This window comes from Bombus affinis, chromosome 13 (genome assembly GCF_024516045.1).
Source record: "Bombus affinis isolate iyBomAffi1 chromosome 13, iyBomAffi1.2, whole genome shotgun sequence".
Lineage (NCBI taxonomy): Eukaryota > Metazoa > Arthropoda > Insecta > Hymenoptera > Apidae > Bombus > Bombus affinis.
Window position 1 is genome coordinate 7,429,915 of NC_066356.1, and position 23,548 is coordinate 7,453,462.

At 38.8% G+C, this 23,548-nt stretch overlaps 2 protein-coding genes and 2 long non-coding RNA genes across 5 annotated transcripts in view; 2 read left to right on the forward strand and 2 right to left on the reverse strand.

Annotated features, from left to right (window-relative positions):
• The window catches only part of LOC126922972 (uncharacterized), a 299,653-nt gene that overhangs the window by 236,748 nt on the left and 39,357 nt on the right, over positions 1 to 23,548 (forward strand). The window lies entirely within an intron of this gene.
• On the reverse strand, positions 3,083 to 6,473 carry LOC126922969 (uncharacterized). The gene is made up of 2 exons (XR_007713008.1): positions 6,335 to 6,473; positions 3,083 to 5,966 (listed from the first exon to the last, which is right to left on the reverse strand). It is a non-coding gene; the product is annotated as an uncharacterized LOC126922969 (long non-coding RNA).
• Positions 9,324 to 10,961, forward strand: LOC126922946 (ceramide-1-phosphate transfer protein). Its single transcript, XM_050735917.1, has 4 exons — positions 9,324 to 9,683; positions 9,943 to 10,151; positions 10,225 to 10,400; positions 10,473 to 10,961. The coding sequence occupies exons 1-4, from the start codon at positions 9,511 to 9,513 to the stop codon at positions 10,593 to 10,595; spliced, it is 681 nt and encodes a 226-aa protein (XP_050591874.1). The 5' UTR covers positions 9,324 to 9,510; the 3' UTR covers positions 10,596 to 10,961.
• On the reverse strand, positions 10,209 to 15,372 carry LOC126922911 (solute carrier family 28 member 3-like). 2 transcript variants are annotated; one of them, XM_050735854.1, is made up of 12 exons: positions 14,546 to 15,372; positions 14,215 to 14,277; positions 13,793 to 13,955; positions 13,567 to 13,726; positions 13,308 to 13,473; positions 12,464 to 12,658; positions 12,233 to 12,394; positions 12,084 to 12,177; positions 11,862 to 12,021; positions 11,614 to 11,782; positions 11,194 to 11,533; positions 10,209 to 11,131 (listed from the first exon to the last, which is right to left on the reverse strand). In XM_050735854.1, exons 1-12 carry the CDS (start codon positions 14,573 to 14,575, stop codon positions 11,103 to 11,105), a joined length of 1,731 nt encoding a protein of 576 aa, XP_050591811.1. In that variant the 5' UTR covers positions 14,576 to 15,372; the 3' UTR covers positions 10,209 to 11,102. The 2 variants fall into 2 exon arrangements, with proteins under 2 accessions (XP_050591811.1, XP_050591812.1); XM_050735855.1 differs by lacking the exon at positions 14,215 to 14,277 and having other exon boundaries at positions 14,546 to 15,333.

A 23,548-nucleotide genomic window follows, 5' to 3' on the forward strand; every position in this document is an offset into this window, starting at 1 on the left:
CCTTTTTCGATATTCTAGAAGTTTGAAAGTTAGAAACTAGACACTTACATAGCTGTTCTTTGACAATTACAAGCACGATCTCCTGGCAGTTAGACTAGCAGCCGGAATGATCCACGATGAAAATGTCTCGTAGACGACGGTAATGTCGCGTTGGACGTAGAAACGAGGGTCCGTTAGCGTCAAGAAACGACTCGTCACACGAAGGGTGCACATCCACACACCCTCTTCAGCCAAGTTTCTCATCGTTTCTGAGCAACCTTCGATTACCTTGGTTACGTTAAAGTTCTATCTCCTACGAATCAACCTTATCTTTCCTCTGAACTTGCTAATTACATTTGAAATTGCAATTAAATACAAGAATGATCTGTTTAAGTGTATAATAATCTTTAACTTACCTTAGCCTACATTGATACGTTCGAGTATTTCTTTATCTATACGACAATCATCATTGATCTAATTAATTCAAATTCGAGGTTGTTCATACCCTTTCCTCTTCTCTCACTTGCCATCTTTGCTACCTTCCTTCCATTCCTCTATCTTCCCTTGTTATTCTTCGTCCTTTTCCTTTTTACCCTGTCTTCGCCTTCCTTCTTTTCCTTCCTTTCTTTTTTTCCGCGTCCTGTATTCTTCCCCAATTCCACCTCTCCTTAAAACTGCCTCACATTCGCAAAATTCGATTGCCCGAATTTACTAGTATTAATTAGTACAATACCGGTAATCCTACCGTAGGCAGATTCGTCAAATAAAATTGTCAAATAAGCCACGTCCACTAATCTCGCGGCAAGTAACCCTCGAACTTAATAATAGACGTATAATTTCTCGAGTACAGAAATTAACGCGCGCTTCTCACAGCAATTACAAAGAATCCGACCGCTGTATGTGGAGAATTATATGGGTTAGAGGATAGCCGGAACGCGACCGCTCCTTAATCAGGGTAGTTCTGTTACCCTGTCCCTCGGAATCGTCATCGTCTCTGACCAAGAACGACCCAAGAGAGTGGCGAGCCGGAGCCGGAGGCGATCCAATGGTCATTTCCATTCGCTCCTTGCAAAGTGGTATCATTTCCCAAGAGGCTGGGGTCCGTTGGTCTTCAAGGTCCTGCGGCACAGCTGCCCTTTCGCTCCATCGAGTACGATACCGTCCAGCTGCGAGGTGCGGATCGATACACGCAACGAGGAACACAATCCGCGACAGAAGTCGTCGTTGATAATGGAATTGCCCCCTCCCCCTCCCCCCGCACGTGATATCCTCCACGAAGAAAGAAAGAAGCAAGTGGAACGTTCTTGAAATGCGATCTTCCGCCCGGAACTAACTACAGATGCTGTAATTTTTTCCAGATTCAACCTACTGGAATTATGGCCCGGCGATTTGCATGGAAATGGGATGTCTCGTTTCACGAACACCTTCAACTCGAACCTCTTCCACGGCACCTGGAAAAAGATTACGATATTAATATAAAAATTAGATTGTTAAACAGATCGATCGCTTGAAAGGAAAGTGAATATTATAAGGAAATATCGCTGTATAGGTTACATTTTCTATTTTCTTTTTTTTCTTTTTTTCTTCACCGGACAGCAGTTTTAAAATTCAGTACATTGCGCTTCTATTCGATTTTGAGGTAAAACATTTTCCCATCTTTTTAATAATTTAAAGAAAGGTATTTGTCATGGTGTTAAAATATCGTTCTTTCCACTTTCAGCCATTTTGCGTAAAAATTTGTCTCTTAGTTAATCTAGTAAAGCGACATTGAGATCAAATTGTCGTATCGTTCGCTGGGATCTTCAAGTGATAAGAAGATGAGTTTTGTATTTCGATGTCCCCGCCGAATGGCTTTAATAAATAGTTATTAAATCATTTGTCACTTCACCATCTTTCACTCGAACCTTTCTCACCTAAAAGAGAAGATACCATATTAATTATACAAAAATTAGACAATTGACCGAATGGATTGTGGCGAAAGAAGGTACCTCCCTTGCTGTACGAGAGACGAAATTTTCCTTGCTTGCTTAGTATAAACGCTCCTACGGTAAATAACAAACACCTGACAACCAGAAATACTATCGATTAAATATCGATCAACTGATAAAATAACTCGTTCTCTTTTCGACACTTTCGTTGTATTTGCGCTGCAGTAATTACTTTCATGCAAGCCAGTCATACGCTGTCAGTGATACATTGTTTATCGAAGGAAACCAAGAAAGTACTTGTACACTTCAGTTACTAGTTTAACTTTTTAATAAATAAATTATACGCTAAAGGTTCCAGTTGAACCTGCTAAATGAATAAATAAATATATAAATAAATAAATCTTCAACTCAGACGTTTCCTACGACAGGTAAAAAAAATTACCATATCAATACAAAAATTAGACGATTAATTGAACCGATCGTGTCGAAGAAAAGCGATAGGGCTAGGGAGGAGTAGTTTCGAATAGCGAGGCCTTCCGCTAGTGACAGTTTATCAAATTGCAGGGCAGCCAGGCTTGCCCCTAAAGGGATGTAAGGGTCGTAAGGTGGAACGGTGGTTGGGGGTAGCTTATTAGAGCCACGACAGCAGCCCCGGCTCCACCTTGAAACCTCCAACCAACCGCCATCCTGCCGTGAGTCTTACCACCTTGCTTCCTTCCACCCAGCCGTCGCCTTCCTATCTTCAACCCGGCTACCTTTCGCCCCTCGCTCTCCTCGCCATCTTCTCTTCTATATAGTTCAAGCAGCGTAGAAACGTGGCTCGACATAAAGGGTCGCCTGGGACCGTCGTACTTGCCGCTCGTCTTTAATCTACGAGGTCACCAAGCAACGACGGCGACTGCCATCCTCCCGAGCAAATGAGCACGGCCTCCGCGAGACTGTGTTCGAAAGATTCCGAGTGTTCAGCCAGATTTAATATTCGCCTCTTTCTTCGGAGAAGAATAATTGTTTCTAAAAAGAAAAAAAGGAATAAGAACTTGAAATTTTACGAGAAACATATCGTGTGAAGCATATGTTTTGTATATGCAGAATATTATGCCCGGAGAATATTTATATAGTGTCGATTTGAGACATCGAAAGGATGAAAAACGGGGTGTACGAAAAAATCGACTGGCCCAATTTTAAAAATTTATTTTGGTTTGAAGAGTGTCTACTTAATTCTGTCCGCGACTGTACAGTCTGTAAGAGCGCGGTGTTATCGAGAATCCCAATTTGGGATACGGAATGATTTTATATGAGTTTGCATGGTATAGTTGAATAAATGTATCCTGTATTTGCATTATAAAATGTGCAATATACAATAATACAATATTGCATTCGATAATGTGTTATATTAAATAATTTATTATGACCTGTATAGTATAATTTAAAATCTATACAAATCCTTCATCGTCTCTTATTCCTATACAATAATTAATAAATTATCTATGACTCGTCATATTCATTTTTCTACGCATATCTTTTAGGTCGCAAAAGTGAAAGATAGGCCATATGTTGAACATTATAGCGTGTCGATTCGGCGTTGACAGAAGTATCGACACACGGCCCTATGGGATTTGTATTTCTTCACGCAACAGCGAGGCCGGGCGTGTAGCAGTCTGATTCAAAAAGACGGACTGACGCCAACTTCGCCGTTTCTCTCTAGGGGGTAGTTTTAAAATTCAATCCCCATACGAGGTCTAAGGGCCCGTACGCTACACGGTGCTCATATCAAACCGAGGGATCAATAGGAAACCATCCTTGGCTAGTAGTGGAATTATCGGCGATTCTTCATGAATTACACCTAATAGATTCGTAAGGATCCCTGAAACATCCCGAAACAATTATCATAACGCTATAACGCAGTGATATCATTTAAATGCTTCTTTCTTTCGACGTTGACTGTTTGGTAGGTTTACGTACACCTAAGTCTATAAACTGATCAACTACATTTTTCTATAATAAAATTCATAGGTGTAAAACCAGCGTTCATCTTAAACAATAAAGAATTTTTTCGGGAATTTACTAGTCAGGAGGAAGTAACATAAATAATTGCAAGTTTCAAGATAAAATTTTACCCGCAACGTTTGAGAACGACATTTTTATTTGCATTTTATACAGTCGATCAGCATGGCTTCTATAGGACATTTGCGAAAAGTTAGATTGACCTCGATCATTAAAAAATTATGCGCAAAGGATTTTGGAACACAGATTCTTTAGAACAGAAGCTTCGAACAGTCTTCTTGCGATTTTCTATACAAACCACCATCAACACGTAATCATTATAATTTATCATATTATCAAATATAATTCTTCCAAATAGTTTCAACAAATTCTTATATTGAAACCTTGCACGGGTACAAAATTTTGATCGATCAATCGTTTGCACGATATTTTGGATTAATCGTCGCCGTTTCGTGCACAGCCAGCAGGCGTCCTAATACTTCTGGACACCATTGTACGATAGGAGGTACTTTAAATTCGTTCGCTAGCCAAACAGAGACTTTCAAAAGCTTCGTCTGTATATCAGCGAACGTATTCATAGACTTTGTTTGACAGATCGCCTTGCTCGTTCTTTTTCCTTTGTCAGGGCGGCGCGGCGCACGATTCTCGTTTACCGTGTCCTACCCTCACCCCCGAATGTATGTCTTCGCCCGCGAAGGGAATCCTTTGATAATCCAGATTTATCTATCTCTGCCGATAATATCAGCTACTGCAGAGAGCATGGCGACTTCCGGTGTTTTCCATAAATCAAGAGACTCGAGAGCCCACCGCCGCGACGCGAAAAATTGATCGGCACCGGGGAAACCGGTTTTAAGTTTCGATGCGTGTTGCTTCGCTCTAGCTCGCGCGCGCCACGCTAATCGTATCGATCCCAGCACTCTTAATCCATTAATGAACTTCCCGGGCTCGTTTTACGCCGGCTACCTGGGCTTTTCGCGCTCGATCCGTTACATCCGACGTACATGTACCGTAGAACTGTATCCCTCGATCGACAGACGTGAAACGAGCCGACCTGTTTCCCTCTTGCCTCTTCGAATCGCAGGTGCTATAGCGTTCACAGTTTTCTGTGAAAGCCGATCGATGCAATGATCCAACTAGTGATTCATTTATCTTTTTATACTTCATCGATCCGTTTCAAATTTATTCCTCCCTAGTGTAGGTAATTCTTTACGATTCTCTTGTTTCCTAGAGAAAATATAATAAAACCGCTCACAGCCTTTATCGCCTTTACACGCTTTCTAAACGTAAGTCGTTTGTATCTTTTACTTGTAACTTCTGTGTCTGTACATCTTCAAAATGTTTTGCATAATATATTCATGAGAGGATTCTACAAGCATTCGGATACTTTTACGAGCCATTGTACACTTTGATTTACGCTTACAACATTATTACACATTCTACGCTTTGCAGTATTTTGATTGCCTACGTAAGGGTTAAGAAAGAAGAAATCTCGATAAAACGGTGTCTCTTAGTATAATAGCGTAATCTTCGCGTAACATAGGATTGGAAAAGATCGTGTTTTCTCACGATAATTACGTTAGCAACCCCTACCGCCGCAGTTCACCCTCGTACGTTCTGCATACGGGGATTGACTGAAATCCTTTTTTACAGAGCTGGTAAACAAGCGATAGGTCTCCCGATGCCGACGTCTTCCGCGACGACAAATTCCTCAAATATTTATCTGTCTTCCCCTCGGAACCCTTCAATCGTCGCCGCCCCAAACGTCGCTTCCGTTTCACGCTCGCGGAGTATGTCAATCCTGACGCCTATCGACGTATGACAAATACCTCGTCTCCGACTGCTTGCACTCTCTGTCAGCCTTGACAACCGGAACAAAAGGAGACTGTGAGGGAAGAAAAGATTCGTAAGGGTGTCTGTCGACCAGCCCACCGTGGCTTCGTGTTTCTTCTACTTCTCAGCAGTCGCTCTCCCACTCGGGAAACGCTACTATGCTGATACATAGTTTTCTTCGATTGGTTCTATAAGCGATGCGGTTGTTCAGTCTGATAATCAAGTCTGAAACAACGGGAATTCTCAGCATCGGAGTTTTATAAAATTGGACTAGAAAATTTAATAGAAAAGGATAAGATAAAAAGTTATAGAAACAGAAGAGGTAATTATTTTATTTTCATTTAGTATACGAAAACAAGCGGTCACGTTACTTGCGAGACGACAAAGTATATTCGATACTGTACATATACATTGTATTCTTTCAGTCTGGAGTTCGATTAAATTAATACTAATAATAACACTGCACAAAATTCTATGTAAACTGCCACTATCTTTTTATTAATTAACGAATCTAATCTGAATCTACCCAAAACCCGCAAAAATAGCTTCATACGTGGGAAACTAAAGCCGAGGAGAGCGATAGTTATACGTACAAGTGAAACTATTCAGAACGTTGATTTTGATAACACATGTAATTGTCTTTTCTCCGGCTATCTCCTCTATTTTCTTGCTTCCTTTTAGTATCGATCACTAGTCTGTAAAGCGCAACAAAACGCTTTATCTTCGGCGGCGTATCTTCAGCGCGTGGGCTTTCGGAAGTCTGTCTAACAGGACTGGAGAAAATGCCTCTGGTCTGTCCAATAGATTAGGCCGCGTGTTTCTGACACGCGGCGCTAGTTCGCAATTAATTTATTTTTCCCTAGTCGGCCGTTAATTGTTAAACTTAGATGGGCGGTCGTCGGTAATCCCGCAGCTAGACTTCCAGACGGAAGAAAAGAGAGGAGACGCGTCGCGGGACCAAGGAGCGCAAGGAACCGACAGCTTGAAAGGAAAGAGAAGAAGCTAGATATCGGAGCAGGAGGGAACGATGACGATCGACGAAGAAGGAGACGACCGACACTCGGCTTGGGAGGGTAGAAAATTTGTTAGACAGGGTGCGGACTGGGACGAGAGAATCGAGAATTTGAGGAGGGAATGGAGGCAAGAAGCCAAGGCGCGACACGAACACCGGATTGGGTTACCGGGATAATTAGAATGATGATTAGGAGCGGAGTACGCCTCGTTGACCAATTCTTTCTGGCGCCCTTCATCCGCACGATGTTGCCTTCGAAAGATCAGCTTTCTTACAAAGGGTCACCGGAACTGAATGGGGTGAAAGAGTAAATAACGGGACGATTATCGAATCGACGATAAAACAACATCCACAACGTGTCTATGTTATAGCGGAGAACTTTTCTGCATTTGCAACTTTGAAAAGAAATATCGAAGGGGACCGAATTAGCGGCACATCATAGGTGAGTTATGTAAGAAATTAGGCTTTTTTCAAAGCATGAACGCAACAGCTGTATGGGGAGAAAGGCTAAACAACATAGTTATCAAAGTCAGGATGAGTTGCAAAGAACGAGAAACGTTGAAACACATCAAATTCGTGGAAGAACGAGCCTTTTTCGAGGAGTAGATGAGTCGAAGAGGTAAGGACCAGGTCAATCATCGAGTTGACGATAAAACAACATTCTAAAAATGTGCCTGTTATAGTAGACAGTATTCTGTACTATGAATTACGAGAAAAAGAAGGGCGAAGCTGACCGGATTTATGACACATCATGGATGATCCGTGAGAAAATCAGATATTTTCAAAAGTAACCTCGTCATCTGCTTTACAATGGAACACTTATCCACTTACTCGAATGGTATACAAAGAAGGGAGAAAACGCTGAAACTGGCCAAATTCGTGGCACATCGCGGGCAACTATCAAGACGATTGGTGAAATCGCTATTGTCAAGCTTCGACGGCGGACGTTACAACACCCCAGTGACACATTTTTATGCGCCTCAGCGTGATTGGTCGTTCGAGTTGAACCCCCGTGAGATCACTTGACTGAATACGGGTAACCGTCGTAAAAAAAGAAAGGCTAAGACATATGGCATAGACCGGAATGTTTGGATTTCTGAATTCGGTGATTCGTAAGCAGCGGGAAGTTTTTCGAAAGGAAAAAGGATATGAGAGATGGTCAATCTCGATTTTGCTGCTTCTTGTTTTCTCGGTTACGTTCTCCATACTCGACGCTGCTTAGCTCCATCCGCGTTGAAGTAGACGTGAATATTTGATCGGCCCTTCAACCTTCGCCTCCTTCGCCCTCCCACAAGCTTCGCCTCTTACCTAACCCTCAGTCCCAGCTGCGGTGAATTATTTAACGCCCCCAGGGATACCAGTTACCAACGTATATCTATGTGTCAGTCAGATTCTCAAACTCTTTTGTTCGTACGCTATTGTTCGTGTGCGTAGCCGATTACGTAATGGTCAATACCAATTACTGCCGTGGACATTTCTTAAGGTTCATGGTCGTGGAAATTATGGCCGATTTTCAAGTTAATTATTTTTAGCGAATTGGCAATTTCAATTGATGAAACGTAACAATGACAAAATTGTAAAATATTTTTCTTTGATATTATAAAAAGATAGCAGAAGATTTTTTTCTACCAAAGTACATGTTCCTTCAGAGTTTTCTATTCATTTGCTTTCACGCGAATGAATATGCGGTAGCGCAAGTTTGAAATGTTTAATGGTCATTCGTTTGCAGTTGAATTAGATTGGAGAGAGCACAAAGGGACAATGTACAGCGACCCACTTGGAGATGTTTGGAAACCTGTGAAGAAACTACGATCGGTAAACTGTTTACCAATTACCGATTGCAGTGTTGATAGGTAACGACTCAAAAATCAAGTTAAATTCATATACTGCAACATTATTACACCCATCAATTTATAATAGAGTATTAAAATTAAAGTACTAATAACTTGATTACATTTACGAGTTCAACTTTTGTTACATTTCCTACCTTACCGAGCAACGCGCTTCTCTATCATCCTTACCCTTATCTAAAAGCAATAAATGGTATATTTTATGGTATATTTTGGTATGGTATAAAAAGAACAAATTATGTTAAAGTGAAGCAATAATCAAGGTTTGAGTGTTTCTGAAATCTTATTGTATAAGTTATCAAGAAAATGTATCAACGAAAAAGATGATTCAATAAGATTTATTTTCAAATTTTAATTACAAAATTTATCACCAGGGTGTGTTTGATTCTATAACGATTCATGTTCTATCTCTCTGCTTTTACTACTACTTAAGAAGTCGATAATCTTGATTAACTAAAGAAATTTCATATTCAATGAACCGAAATACCAATGATACGAAGAAAGATATTTTGTAATTTCTTTTACGTTTTGAAGGATTAAACCTAAAATTTATGCGCAATGTGATACCATAATCACTAGGTTAGAAAATAAAGTTTATCAAAATAACACTTTTATAAATGAAGTTCATTTCCTATAAGTATCTAAATTTTTCAAGTATAACTCCATTCATCTAAATTTTCAATATACATAAATACTAAAATTTTTCGACATTGATAATCAACTACCATCCAGTCTAAACAGCAGAATATAATTGACTTCTAGAGCTCGATTTATCATCTTCATTTCGTTATCTCAGTTTCCACGAACAACAGAACGCATAAAAGCAGAACTGTGTTTAATTAGTATGTTATCTTTGCTCAGATAAGGTGATTTAAATTTTACCTGCGTGGCAAGTAACAAGTGGCAAATGAGTTTAGTCGTCACTTACTGTGCCTGTTACGGAAACGCGAAAATGGCGGAAGGCTCCGAACTGCTGTATTTTGATCTTAGACTAGTTCACGACCATTTTGATCGAGCGCTCTTACAAGATGACGATATTGACCTTAGAGCCTATTTGGATGCCTACAATGAACTTTACAAGTAAGGTGGCAAGAGATTGTGTTTTCTATTAACTATAACCTATAATCAGCTGGAAGTAAACTTTGCATCTAATTAATTGTCATTTATAACTTTCTCCTAAGCCTGAATTATTGTCGTAATGTCAATGACATGCGTAATGTCCACAATTCGTGTAATATCTTTTATTGATCTAAATTTACAAATCCCTGTCATTAAATACTTCCTACCATCTGTTTTCATTTGAGAATGACATATGTGTAATGTTATTTCTTGTTTGCAGATTTTTCCAATTGATGGGCAGTGTTTTTGGCTTTGTATCCTCTGACTTGAAGGAAAAGATCCAGGTATTGAATGATTTAATGAACAAAGATGACCGGAATTATACCACGATAAAATCTATGATAGAATATGAGAAAGAAAACAAGATTCTGGACAAAGGAGATCACTCAAATGGTGCTCGTACGCTGTTAAGACTTCATAGAGGATTAGGTATTACAATGTATGAAAGTTTCTCTGCAAGGATGTATTGTATTCTATTCACTAATATCTTCTGAATTTGTAGATTTTATTAGAGAGTTTTTAAGACAATTGGGAGAATTGTCGGACAGTGATAAGACATCCAGCTGTTGCCAGGATGCTTACAATAAAACATTAGCTAAGCACCATCCATGGGTAGTCAGAAAGGCAGCGGTGGTCGCCATGTATACAATGCCTACCAGAGAATTATTATTCAGAAAGGTATTTATGTTTTTATATAAAAATAATAGATCGTTCTGGATTTTAATCATTCTTTTCATATCTCTTTCTTAGGTCTGTGGTACAGACGTTCAAAGAAACGTCGATGTTTTGCCAAAAATGTTGGAGGTAACCACTGATGTATTCAATCGAACACATAATTTGTACGATGTCCATCAACTTCACAGTCTACCATAAAAGTGCATTTAGGATACGTATAATATTGCACCCACTTCTTGTTGTTCGAGAAAGTATACAACACAAACATTCCACATCCAAGATGTGATACATTGCCAATCCCATACATTGAATAGCAACTATATCGATGTCTTTTGTGATATTCCTTTACTTATTATTATACACGATCGCATTTATGATCACCGAAAATGTACAAAATGCACTAGCTTAGGTTTCCATGTTAATCGTACTACATCATTTTTTTCAAAACTTACTTAGAATGATTTAGAAGAACTCGATGTAGCCGCCCGGAGTTATTTGTCGATATTAATATTTATGTTATAATATAACATTGTGCAATAATATCAGTTAAGTCTGTCGAGGAAACTAAGTCTTCCTTATTGACCTACCTATTTACAATAATATTTTAGGAAACGATAAACTAATGGCTTTTTCTGATAGTTGGGTAATCAATAGATATTGTGGTGATCACTAGACCATCAGTCATGGCAATATGATTACTCATTGTTAGTAATAGTCATCAGATATCAGCATTCCTGAAAATGAAAGTTCATTAGTAGAGAAAATCTTAACTGGAAAATGATCTTCCAAATCTTACCAGCAATGCTAGCAGTGATGAAACAGATAATGCTGCCACCCACGAATGCTCTCACGACAGTACTGGCCACAGATTCCTTCTTATCAGGAGCTAGAGAATTCATCATGCTCATGGTGATTCCCACTGAGCTAGGATTCGCAAATCCACAAATCGCAAAAGTAGCTATGGCCTCGGTTCTACCAAAAATTCGACCTTGTTCCTTATACTTTCCTAGAGTTTCGTAAGCCACAAACTCGTTAACCACAGTCTTCAGACCTATGAGAGTAGCCACGTCGTCACATTGATCCCAGGGCACTCCCATGATCCAACTAAGTGGCATGAATACTTTCGATAGGATCAACTAAAAAAGAATGACCTCAACTTTCAGCAAAACAAAAAGAATGAAATTATTCTGAGTATTTTAATGTTCCATTTCCTCACTTCCAAGGTCAATTCTTCGTAACCAACCAATGACCCTATCCAAGAGAGCAGAGAGTTGACCAATGCCATAAAGGACACGAACGCGACGATGTTAGCGATTATGCCTAAAATCAGAGGAATCGCTGTCACAGCTCCTTTGCTCGCAGCATCGACTAAACTGGAGTCCTTCCTAAAACAAATTTTCTATGATAAATAACATTTCGTTGAAGTACTATCACCGTAGTACACTATATTGCAAAGAAACTCACGATTTTTCTAATTTAACATTATGCGAAGTGACTATGATCTTTTCGGTTTCCGGGTAAAATAACTTGGAGTAACAGAGAGTTCCTGGTGCTGCCATCAAAGTGGAGGTTATCAGATGAGCAGGATTTGCACCAAACTTTATGTACGCGGCGAAGACGGTTCCTAAAAATTATAATTAGCATCTTCTCGATAAAGGGAAATAGTCGAACATTTTGTTTAGTCACCTGACACCGTGGCAAAACCCGAACACATAATGGTGTGCAATTCCGAGGTAGTCAATTTGTTCAAATAAGGTTTGATCATTAACGGTGATTCCGTCTGAAAATAAATGTACAGTCACAATATCAAAAAAAATACCGATCTACCTTCCTACCATTCCAAGAAAAATGTTTCCAGCACATGTCACTGATTCGCAAATCGAAGTCCCCACGACACTCTGTAGTATTCTACCTAAATTGAAAATGAACCATTGCATGGTACCTAAATAGTAGAAAATCTGGATGAAGAAGCTGAAGTAAAAGATCACAGGCAGCACCTGAAATATAAAGTATTTTAGTTAGCGAGGATAATTTATTTTGTGGGCTAAAAGAGGGAATTCACTGACGCTGAAAGCGAAGACACCATCGGTGACTAATTTGTCGGAGTAAATGAAGCTTGCACCGCTCTTGGCGAAGTTCAAGAACCCCTCTACTTTGTTAGCGAGGCATTGGAAAATAGATCGACCCAAGGGCCATCGAATTAACAAGAGACCAAAGAGAAACTGTAGAATCAATCCAGACAAAACTGGCCTCCATTTGACCTGAATTTGTAAAGATAATAAATATCAATTCTTGGTCAAACTTTTCCGATTTTTGAGTAAAATAGAACACGTAATGTTAAGCGTTTGTTTTAATAGCGGCGAGCATATAAATGGGAAAGGTTCTTAGACGAACTATCATATTTTATAATTAGATTGCGAATTTCTGTACAAATTCATATCTTTATGAATACAAATAAAGAATCGGAAGCTAAATAAAAATTTCATCTACCAAATACTATAATGAATACTTTACTTCGAATGTTTCGTACGTTTTTGCATTCCATGTGCATTCTAAGTATGGTTACACATTTACATATTCTTTAAATACATATGTGCACCATTACAATAAAGTTATTATTTAAGATAAAAATCCGTTCTACATTTAAAGTGCTTTAGAATATGAGAAACGTATTTTTAAATCCTACGTTACAGGGAAAAGATAAAAATGGAACTTTCATAATACAACTTATTGAATTTGGAAATAGGTATCCTATTTATACGCTCGTCATTATATCTCAAGATGTCTGTTCGATAATCTACTCAGAGTGAAGGTAAAATAAAATTTGATGCAAAATTTCGGTAGTTTATCGAATTGATTGTGTGTATATTAAATCGTAATTTTGTAGTATCTGATATGTGATTTACTCACGCGACCAGGATGTTTCGAGAATATGTATCCTATAGCGAGCAATATAATGATCCCAAGTCCACTCCTTAATCTCTCCCTCGAATTAGCAGTGTCAATAATAAGAAATACAATGATTCCAATTAAGAAACAAGCATAAAGTACCGTCTGAATGATAATGCTTCCATATCTACCAAAAATAGAAATGAAACGTTCGGTGTGATTAATTGAATCATTGATAACATCGCCGATCGTGCATTTATTAAAACGAATAGATTTTTACCTTGTTTTATTGAGATTTTTGACGACGTCGTTGAATGGTCGGCAACAATATCCGAGAATTAAGTGCCCTAGGTAATGATAAAAAAGTCCGCCATAAGTGATCACTAATAAGATGATTAGCAGTCCGTAACCATCGCACCAATTGAAGTAATTCTCGTCATCTGATAAAAGTCCGGATTAAATAAAAATAACGAAATAATCAAATTTTCAAAAACCTGATTACTCACTGTCTTTTTTCCAGTATAATGTGGCAGAAACAAGATAAATTAGTACCACAGCATTTAGTATAGTCAGATACAGACACCTGAACAGTAGCTGATGTTTTGAATAAAAATTGTGCAAGGCATCGTGTCCTGCACGCAAATAACCAGTTGAATTTTCTGCCCTTTCCTGAAAGAGGAAACAGAAGTTGAAAATATAAGTCTATTTTATAGCCAAAATGATAACAAAAATAATATTGCGCTAAATATAAATATAAAAAATTCTGCACAGTTTTCGCCAGTATTCTAGATAACGAGGAACATGACTATCGTTGATAAATACTTGACGAAACTTTTATGTAATAATTTATCTCATTGAACAATAGCATTCTTTTAACAATCTTTTATCATTCTCATTACAAACGAAGAGACACAAGCGCACCGCATACCACGTCTCTTGTCATTTCCTCGCTTGTCAGATGTTCAATCTCGAATGTGTTAAACTCGTTACTCTGTAAAAACAGAGAAACTTGCTAAGGACAATCGCTTGAGGAATACTAATCACTCTCATTTGAAATCTCGACGCAATAGAATATTTTCTATGATATGGAAATAACGTTTTACGATAATACTTTTTCAGAAATTAACTAATTAACGTAAGAGGAAATATTTTTAGCGAAAAAATTGCAGAGAATAATAGGAAATTGTATAGAAGAGATGCGGTATAAAATATCTGAAATACTTGAAATAATTGAATAGAATAAACTAAATATAAAATACCTCAAAATCGGGATTTAGGGTCCCAGACATATTTCCAAAAGAAATGTGCTCTCTTTGTCAGGCGCAGTTTGCTACTAAGTAACTGGCATAAAGATAACTAACACATTGTGATCAAGAAAAAAATAATTATTTCTGCAGAAGCGAGGTTACCTTACTTGTACAGGCAACTGATAAGTAGGACAATAATTGCTTATTTCGATACCAGATAACTCCGATAAAAGTAAGTCGACTAATTGCCGAATTTCGCACAACACACGGCTTAATTTTCAAACAATAACTTTTTCACGAACACACACACATAAAAAAAAAATATATATATATAAGAAAAAGAGGAGTGAACTGTTCTTTTTATCAACACGAATTATACCGACCAAATCATATCACGTATTCGATCACAGCCTTTACGATACGCAACACACAAATGTTATCATAATTAAATGTCAAATTATAGAACGTTAAGGAAGCAAAAGTTCTTAGTCACGATCCGTCTTGGGCAAAGAAAAGAATTCTACTATACTAACGCTCGACGGATCAGAAATGCTATGGCATCGATATCTTCGGACGCGTGCACTCAGATAAGCCTCTTGTATCACTGAAGATGATATGACTATTAATCATTACCATCAATGGATAGTAGGGGAAACAATGAATTTCGAGTACAAGATTTTACAATTGACCTCGTTTCATACGATCAGCCTCGCGTCGCGTAGGGGACACGGGTTAAGCGCGCTAATTATCGTAGATTTCTACCTGCAGCGCGATAAGACAATAGAATGTCACGCTTATCGTACATGTTGTTACGTTATATGTTACAAATTATGCATGCTTGCTAAAATTGACTACCGATACATAATTCATTATTGTAGCCGAAGCAATTTTTGAATCATTTTTATTTTTCATTTTCAACCGTAATGGATTCAAAAACAAAATAAAATTACGCTATAGAACCACATGACACTATGTGATACTACGAAGAGTGATCTGTAGCAAGCATTAATCCCGTTTATTTTGTAAAAATTACGAAGCGGTCTTATGTACACAGATGGCCACCACTATATGCGAGTATCTTGAAATAGATTTCTTTCAACTTGGATACTTTTTAATAGGTATGAGTTTTCAGTAGTCTGTTAATTCGACAGACTATGAATTCTCGATGGCTCGAAAATTATCTAAACGAGAGAATACCTTGAAACGAATTTCTTCCGACAGCTGCGAATTTTCGGTGGTTCGAAAATTACCTGCGCAACAACAGAAAAGGGCGACAATCCTGCGGAGTCGATTTGAATGCCTCGTTCATCCAGCGAGCCCTACGAGCCCTGAATTTGAAAAGAACCCGTGAATTTCGAGGAGACAGGGCAATTGTATCGGCGACAGGTCGAAAAAAATTCCTGGCTCTTTTTCACACGAGTCTGGTACGTAGCTGTCGGTCACGTGACGACGCGTCGTTGTAACGGATCGTGGGTGAAGGCGGACGCGAAACGCAATTTAACAGGGTGAACGTCGCGACGGCTGTCGATACTTTCTCTTGCGTGGTCCATCAAAATTCTTCCGCCGTGTTTAGCCACGCACAAGTCGTTGGCGGCCTCCGCGTGCACCAGCAAACCGGAAAACCGTGCTCGTAATCGACGATATTTGCTCGCAATTCAGATTTCAGCCGAGAATCACGAGGATCCTCACGATTCTACGATATTCCGTGTAATGACTGACCGGGGGGAAATTGCAAGACGCTCTTCCTGGACGATAAAAATAATTATCGTGCGCGAGAAGTATTGCGTTAATCGTACGGCGTATACCTTGAAAAAGATATCACCTTCGTCGTAATCACCTAATGACGGACGCGTGAATAATTGCGGAGGAATTAGGGGAATTCACAGCGAGTTACGTCGATTTCAAGAATTGTTCTTGAGGTTTTCCGTTCTTTGATGGTACAAGGTAATGAGATCGTTGGACAATAGCGAATTTCTGAGAAACATCTTAAAATCCTATATTAACTTTAGAATTATCAGAGTTGATAAAGTTACCAGTCCGTAATTTTTTATAGAAATTTTACAGATTTAGAATGATGCATTTTTCGTAATTTGAATGATTTTCTACCTTTAAAAATATTACTTTAAAATATTGCTCTCCGTAATATTGAAATATCGTTTGTGTTAATAACGATATTTATTATAATTATCAATTATTTTGAAAAGACTTACATCCTTGCACGTAACAGCTTCTATCGGTTTTCAATTATGTCGTATTAAAATTTTTCCATTAAACCAGAAGGCGACATTAGAATTAGAAATTCAACAAGAAATATCCTATTATATTTTCTCCTGTAATCTTCATATATTTTTTACATAACTTCTAATACTAAAGTTAAAGTATTATGTAATTGTGGAAAATTACAAAAGTACTTTGCAAATACCTTCTAAGAATAACATTGTTCCTTTGATTGCTCACTAATCTATGTAAAATTTTGAAAACACAGGTATTACGGAACTTCAGCGCGTTAAATATTCACTCGCGCAAACAAACGCTTTATCGCTGACCTCCGAGAAGATTGCGAGTATGTTGCCACTAGATAATTAGTTACTCCTGCACGCTGAAGCTTTCACCCATTTATTTAGGGAAAGGTTACGATGAATGTGTCGCCTGGAGCGTGAGTCGGAATGCCATCGATTTCAATCCTCCCTTTTTTCTTTGCCTGAGATTTCGATCAAATTATATAACGAGGCTTATTTGTCCGCGTACCCGAATAATGGGAGAGGCGGATTTCTTAAGCGCACGTGGACCGATCGAAGGTCTTTCCAGAAAAAAAAAGATCGGTTCACGAATAATATAACTTCGAAAACCTTCAGAATTGATTTCAGATGCGATTTCAGATCGATTCGCAAGAAAACAGGAATGTGCTAAAGAAGGCCCTTTGTTGGCAAAAACATTCAATTACTCAGGATCTAGGTGATCTGTTAATCACGGCTATTTGTTAACACTAGAAATACCAATTAAAATCATTGGTATCAAACTTTTTTTTTCGTAATTATTGAAAATTATTGTAATTTTAATTTTTACTTTCATCGAAGCAGGAGCATGATTACATATATGTACTTATTTATTTAGTTCTAATTAACTATGTTTAACAGACTTTGGATGCATGGTAAAGATCAGTAGTTCTAGTTTAATTAGTCTAATCGTGCAAAAGGGTGCACGTTGTTTCATCTTTATATAAAATAAATTGTATCATGCTTATGAATAATTAAATTATATATATCGTATTAACATACTTTGTAAGAATTAAAATCAAACAACTTGAAACTGATTTGTTTTCGTGAATGTTTGATTTCACTATTATAGGAAGTGATTAACAAATTAATTCGGCGGAGCATAAGGTTAAAACGATGTGGATCAGGAAGATGAGTCGCCTCTTATCTATCCGAGACGCGACGGGAGACGAGACAGGAACACGAGTCACGTACAAATTTTTGTAGGAAACCAGGCCCGCATGTTTTTCATGCGCTATCTGACACCCTAACTGCGGAGAATTTGATTTCCTAGACAGTCTAGGTCTAGGTAGACAGTGCTTATACAGCGACTGCGATGCGTCGTAAGAAGTGGAAGTTAAAAAACAGACAAACAGTCCTTGATCAACGTCTACAAGAAGAGTTCCTTCTTGATCGATCGTTTCATCGATCAAACAAACAACAAACGTCCATTCCATTAGGTCATTCTCCTAGTATCCGAATCACTTTTAAGCCATTTATTTTTTGAAGGACGTACTCCATTCGAAACTAGATATTTTTATTTGAATATAATTTTATGATGTTCAATGCACGCCTTTGATAATCTACTCGGAGAAAAGAAATTTTAAAGGAAAGTAAAAATTCAAGAAACGCGAGGGATGAAGCGAATCATCAATAACAAATTGATAGGATTTTTGTAAGGTTTGCGACCCCTTGTTGAGCAAAAGATCGTTGCCCTTCTTAACTAAAATGCCCCATCTATCATATCGAAATTGAAGAAAACGAAAGTTTTACACCATCTTCGTCTTTCTTCGTTCGATTAAAAATATTGAACCTGTATACCTTCTGACGTTCCTTAAAGGTGCAGAACGCAGGGAGCTTCAAATATTTCAACATATCTCGAAAAATGAGAATATGCTAAATTTCAGCTAAGGAAAAGAAATCAGTTTATGGGTATTTTAGAGAAAGGAGGTGCGAGTTATTACAGACATAATTAAGTTACTGTTTAAAGTAAGAATAGAGATCGGATACAGGATGATCTATGAATTTCCCCCGGCCATCAGTTTTTCCTTAATCGTTCGACAAATGCCCGAGAATGTTCTTTCTAAGAATAGAGAAAACGAGTAGACTGAAATTATTTCAAGATAGATGGGTGCGTCAAACGAACGATTGACGTACGTTCCCGCCACTCAGGCGCAATTTGCATTTTTCGGAGCTATCCGCTTCGCCGAACTGTCTACGGCCTTGATAATTCTACACACCTCCTCTATTTTCCTGCTCTACGTAGTAGAAGTTAAGCAAGCCAGTTTTAGGTCCCTGGCACGGGGCCAAGCCCGTTGAGAATAGCGAAATCCGAAGAGCATAACTTGTGGATAAACATCGGCGTTACACATGCTTCTTAACATCAGCGTGGTGCAGCACGTCGCGGCATCACGTTGCCTCCCGGATCGAAAAATCGTCTCTAAGGAACCTCCAGTGCGAGAATTCGTCGATCTTGTCCTCTAACTATCCTGTCGTTAGCTTATTCCTTAGTAGGTTAAACAAAAATTTCGTGGATTTACAGTTGTCATCGACGAACCATATTACAATTTTAATCGAATTTGGACGTTTTTAAACAATGCATTATGAGGATAACGATGTATAATAATTATAATTTCTAAAAAGAGGAAGCGACCGTACGAGAATGTTTTCAATGTTCTCTCATTTTCTAAATTATTTTCGTTCATGGTAATTCATCAAAATTTATGAAAGAGATAAGTACGAGGATAAAGCAGTGTATCGACGACCAATTGATACAATTCTCGTAAGGCTCGTAAAAAATTGTCCCTCTTAATTAAAATAACGCATTAACGATTCCAGTTGGAGATCATACCGTGGCTCGCGAAAGTATTGGAATAATTTCATTTAATATTGGCCAGTCCAAAATTAGGTTCGCTTATTCACTCGTATTAAATCCATAATAATATCGTATTTATCTTTGTCGTCCTTCTTTTTTTTTTTGTGTTTGTAGAAAACGATTTATGAAAACACAACCTTAATTAAAGATTCGAAAGTCGCTGAACGTAACAAATTGAAAAGATACAGAGAGTCTGGGAATGCGATGCCGGAAGATAAAAAACAACGTTGACTGCACTACGATCGGAGACTCGCCGGATTCTGGTACATGGATCTGGTTCAGCCGAACGTATCGTATCTGATCCAAGTGAACAGTGTGATTCCCACAGAGGAATTTAACGCGCGGAAATGCGTAGTTGCTGGCCACGATGGAAACAGTAAACCAGATGGCCAGTCAGTCAGTCCTAGAAGATGAGAACCGAAGAAAATTGAAGATTCTTCCGAGACATCTTCCTGTTCCTCTTATTTCGCGCGATTCTGCTGGAACATTTAAAAAAGAAGAATCCCCGAAATGCCAACGACAGAGCCAGGAACAAGTTTCGTCGCGACGATCGTTTCGACGAAATCCTGAGCGATTTATCATCGACGACTCCGATTTAAATAACGCCGTGTGGCGATTGTAATGCATTTTTAATTGGAATATTCGTGTCTTGTGACTTCAAATTAGTCGTGAATGATTGGCCTCATTGATATTCCTCGATACTCGTCAGGAATTGCATCGATTTAAATCCCTTCTCGACACTCGCAATGCATTTTTAATTCGATTCTTGAATTATTCCTGCATTATTAAAAAGTATCGATAACGTTTGATACGGGAAGAGAGAAGGGAAATACAAGTACGCATTAAAATTGGAATACTCATGTTCCTCTCTTCGTGGTCTCGGGCACGTCTCGTCGGAATGCGACGAATCCGATGCGTCGTCTTTCGTCGCAGCACGCGACTTTCCTCCCGAGGCGGGAAGAGTCGGATTCCGCCCTTTATCATCTCTGCGTCAGTTCCTATGTTCTGTTATCTGGACTGGCGATCATCTTCCGAAAGCTTGGTAGCCGCTGGAAATTAATCTCCGCGCTGGACACGCGTTGAATCGACGGGTAGGAACAATTTGTGCTCTGACAGCGAATTTATTTTATCTCTGATCTCCGACTAACCAGCCTGCATCCTATAAATTACCATCTAATACGAAATGCTGCTTTTTATATTAAATTTATCGATCGGGACAAGAAGATCGATAATGACGGACGGCAATAATAAATAATATTTCCTTTAAAAAAAGGGGAAACGTATGAAAAATGCGAAAGTCAAAAAGGTCTACTACTGCTCAATAATACATGACTAATTTATTACGCGTTTTATATAAAACATTTTGAAGTTTCATTAGCATTGCAATCAGACACATTATTATATTGGGTAAAATTTGAAATCGCTCTGAAAAAATGAACGAGTTACAATATATTTATTACAAGCACGTGCTTTGCAAGATATTATCAAAGCGTTTGAACAGTCAACTGTCAATCATTTGGTTGGTAAAAATGAAATGTCATTTATTCGAAGTTTCGATTTAACGAATCTAATACCATATATTCAACGATCAACGATTAGCAGGAAATAATTGACTGTTCTCAAATACAACGAATAAACCGTGGCAACTTTTATATGCATTTTCAAATTGCATTCAAACTGTGCCAATATAATCGCGACAGTCGACTCTGATTACGATGTTAATGAAACTCCAAAAAGATTCATCTAACGCGCGTAATACATTCGTCAAAATTTTCTATGTTAAGTGTCCCGATACTTTCGTCAGTCACAGTCAGTAATTATGCATGACGTAACGGTACCTGTGAAATCTGTGATCGAGAATCGTCTAGGAGCGTGATCGTTCAAGTTGAATATTTTACTTTCGACCAATAAAAATACTGGAATATTAAGAAAAGGGTGGACGGGACACCGATGTTTTCGATTTCATAAGATTCCACGTGCGATGGCGAGGCGGTGGAACGAGTGCACCTATGCGTGGGTGCGATTGCGCAATACAATTCGAAATTCAAATTTCGCTTCCACGAAGCCCGAGGATCGAGCAGGCGAGACCAAATCTCCCTCTCTTACCGGATTCCAGGTATATTCCTTATCTCGATAGTTGTCTGCCTTCGTGAAGGTGGCAGAGGAAGAGAGATGTATCCGAGTCATGTAAATTGCACCATTTCCATTTTTTCCTTCTTGTCTACGTGTTCTCGCGCTGCCTTCTCACCCTTGACCGAGCTGTATCACTCTTAACATTTCTCTCTCACTGTTATTTTCGCACGTTTCAATTCCAATCGGAGAAATAATTCGACAAACGTGGGCGACGCAAGCACGTCCATAGTTTTTCCCCGAATTGCGACCAGTCGTTTGGCATCAGGATATCAAGGAAATCTGGCCAGTCGTTTGACGCCAACGTATCAAGAAAATCTGGCAACTGGTCGAAACCTTAACAGAGTTTGGGCTCGTGGAGAAAGTCATCGAACCTACATCGCATTCTGTTTAGCGCACAGCCCGGCTACTATTATCAACGTTTTTCTGCACTGATCGAACAATCGATGATTCCGCCGAACTGGCGTTAGGACATATAAGTTACAAGGATTACGGGAATTGCGCAGAAATAGATTCTGATAATTGTACTGTGAATTGTATTTTTATATCTCGACCTTACTTTTGTTCTATCAAACAAGAAGATATCTAAGAGATAGTTCATACTTTTCCATAATTTCCTAAAGTGTAACCTTCTAATCTACAAACTTCCTATCAATTAAGCGAAGATGATTAAATTCTTTTATCACAAAAATATGAAAATGAAGTTGAGAATATAATATATATATATCTTTCATCAAGTATATACATATTTATTATAGAGTAAGTTTGGAACTAGGCTAAAACAAATGACTAAAACTCATACGCATTTAGATTGAAATGGTTAATAAATTTGTTAAAAATAAGAAAACACGATTGGGTTTAAAATGATTAAAAGGATGCAGCGAGTTTAATTACGTTTGATGCTACCTGAATAGTAAACTTTCCTAAGAACTTAAGCTACCCCAAATCCACCACTCTTTTACAAACTCGCTGAACTGAAATTTCTACTGACTTCAGAAAGCACCCAGTCACGAATGGATGTTTCCTAGGATGTTATTCGAACGATCCACATTAATACGACACGGGGTGTCCACGGGCCAGTTCCGAAAGGGTTCCGCTCTATTCCTCATCCCTATCCGCGACGCGAGGGGCCTGACAAGGCCGACAGATAAGTGTTACGATTGCAAACAACAGTTTGATGGCGAGGCAAGGCCCCGCGTTATTTATTTTGGTACGTCTAGACGCCAGATTGTCTGTCCGTACGTCCGAATCGCGACGGAGGATTCGGAGGTGACGTCAGACGTGACTGTATTGCATCGTCGCGTCGGAGAGATTCGACGATTCGGCTTGTCTCTCTTCGCCGGATCAAATTGCATTCTCTCTCTCTTTCAGCCGACGTCTGCCATCTAACTTCTCTGTTGTCCGCCAGTATCATGTGGCCTCCCTCTTTTTGTACATTTAAATGCGTGCACGTGTCTGCGTGTGCGCAGCGACCTGCGATTATATGCACCCGTGATCCAAACGCATCGGTCAACACAACGGCTATAGTCGCTCGCTGTAGCTCAGGGGGTGAATAAAGTATCCCTCGCATTTTCTTTCTCTTTTCGTGACCCCGTCCATTTGTTTACGATCGAGGTGATCCTGCCGCTGCCACATATCGATTCGATTCCAGAAAGATCGCGTACACCCGGCTAAATTTACCCTTTTGGTAGACTGGTGCGAACGCACGATGGGTTCAACGGAAATTTGATTCAGAATTTTCCAGGCATCTTCTGA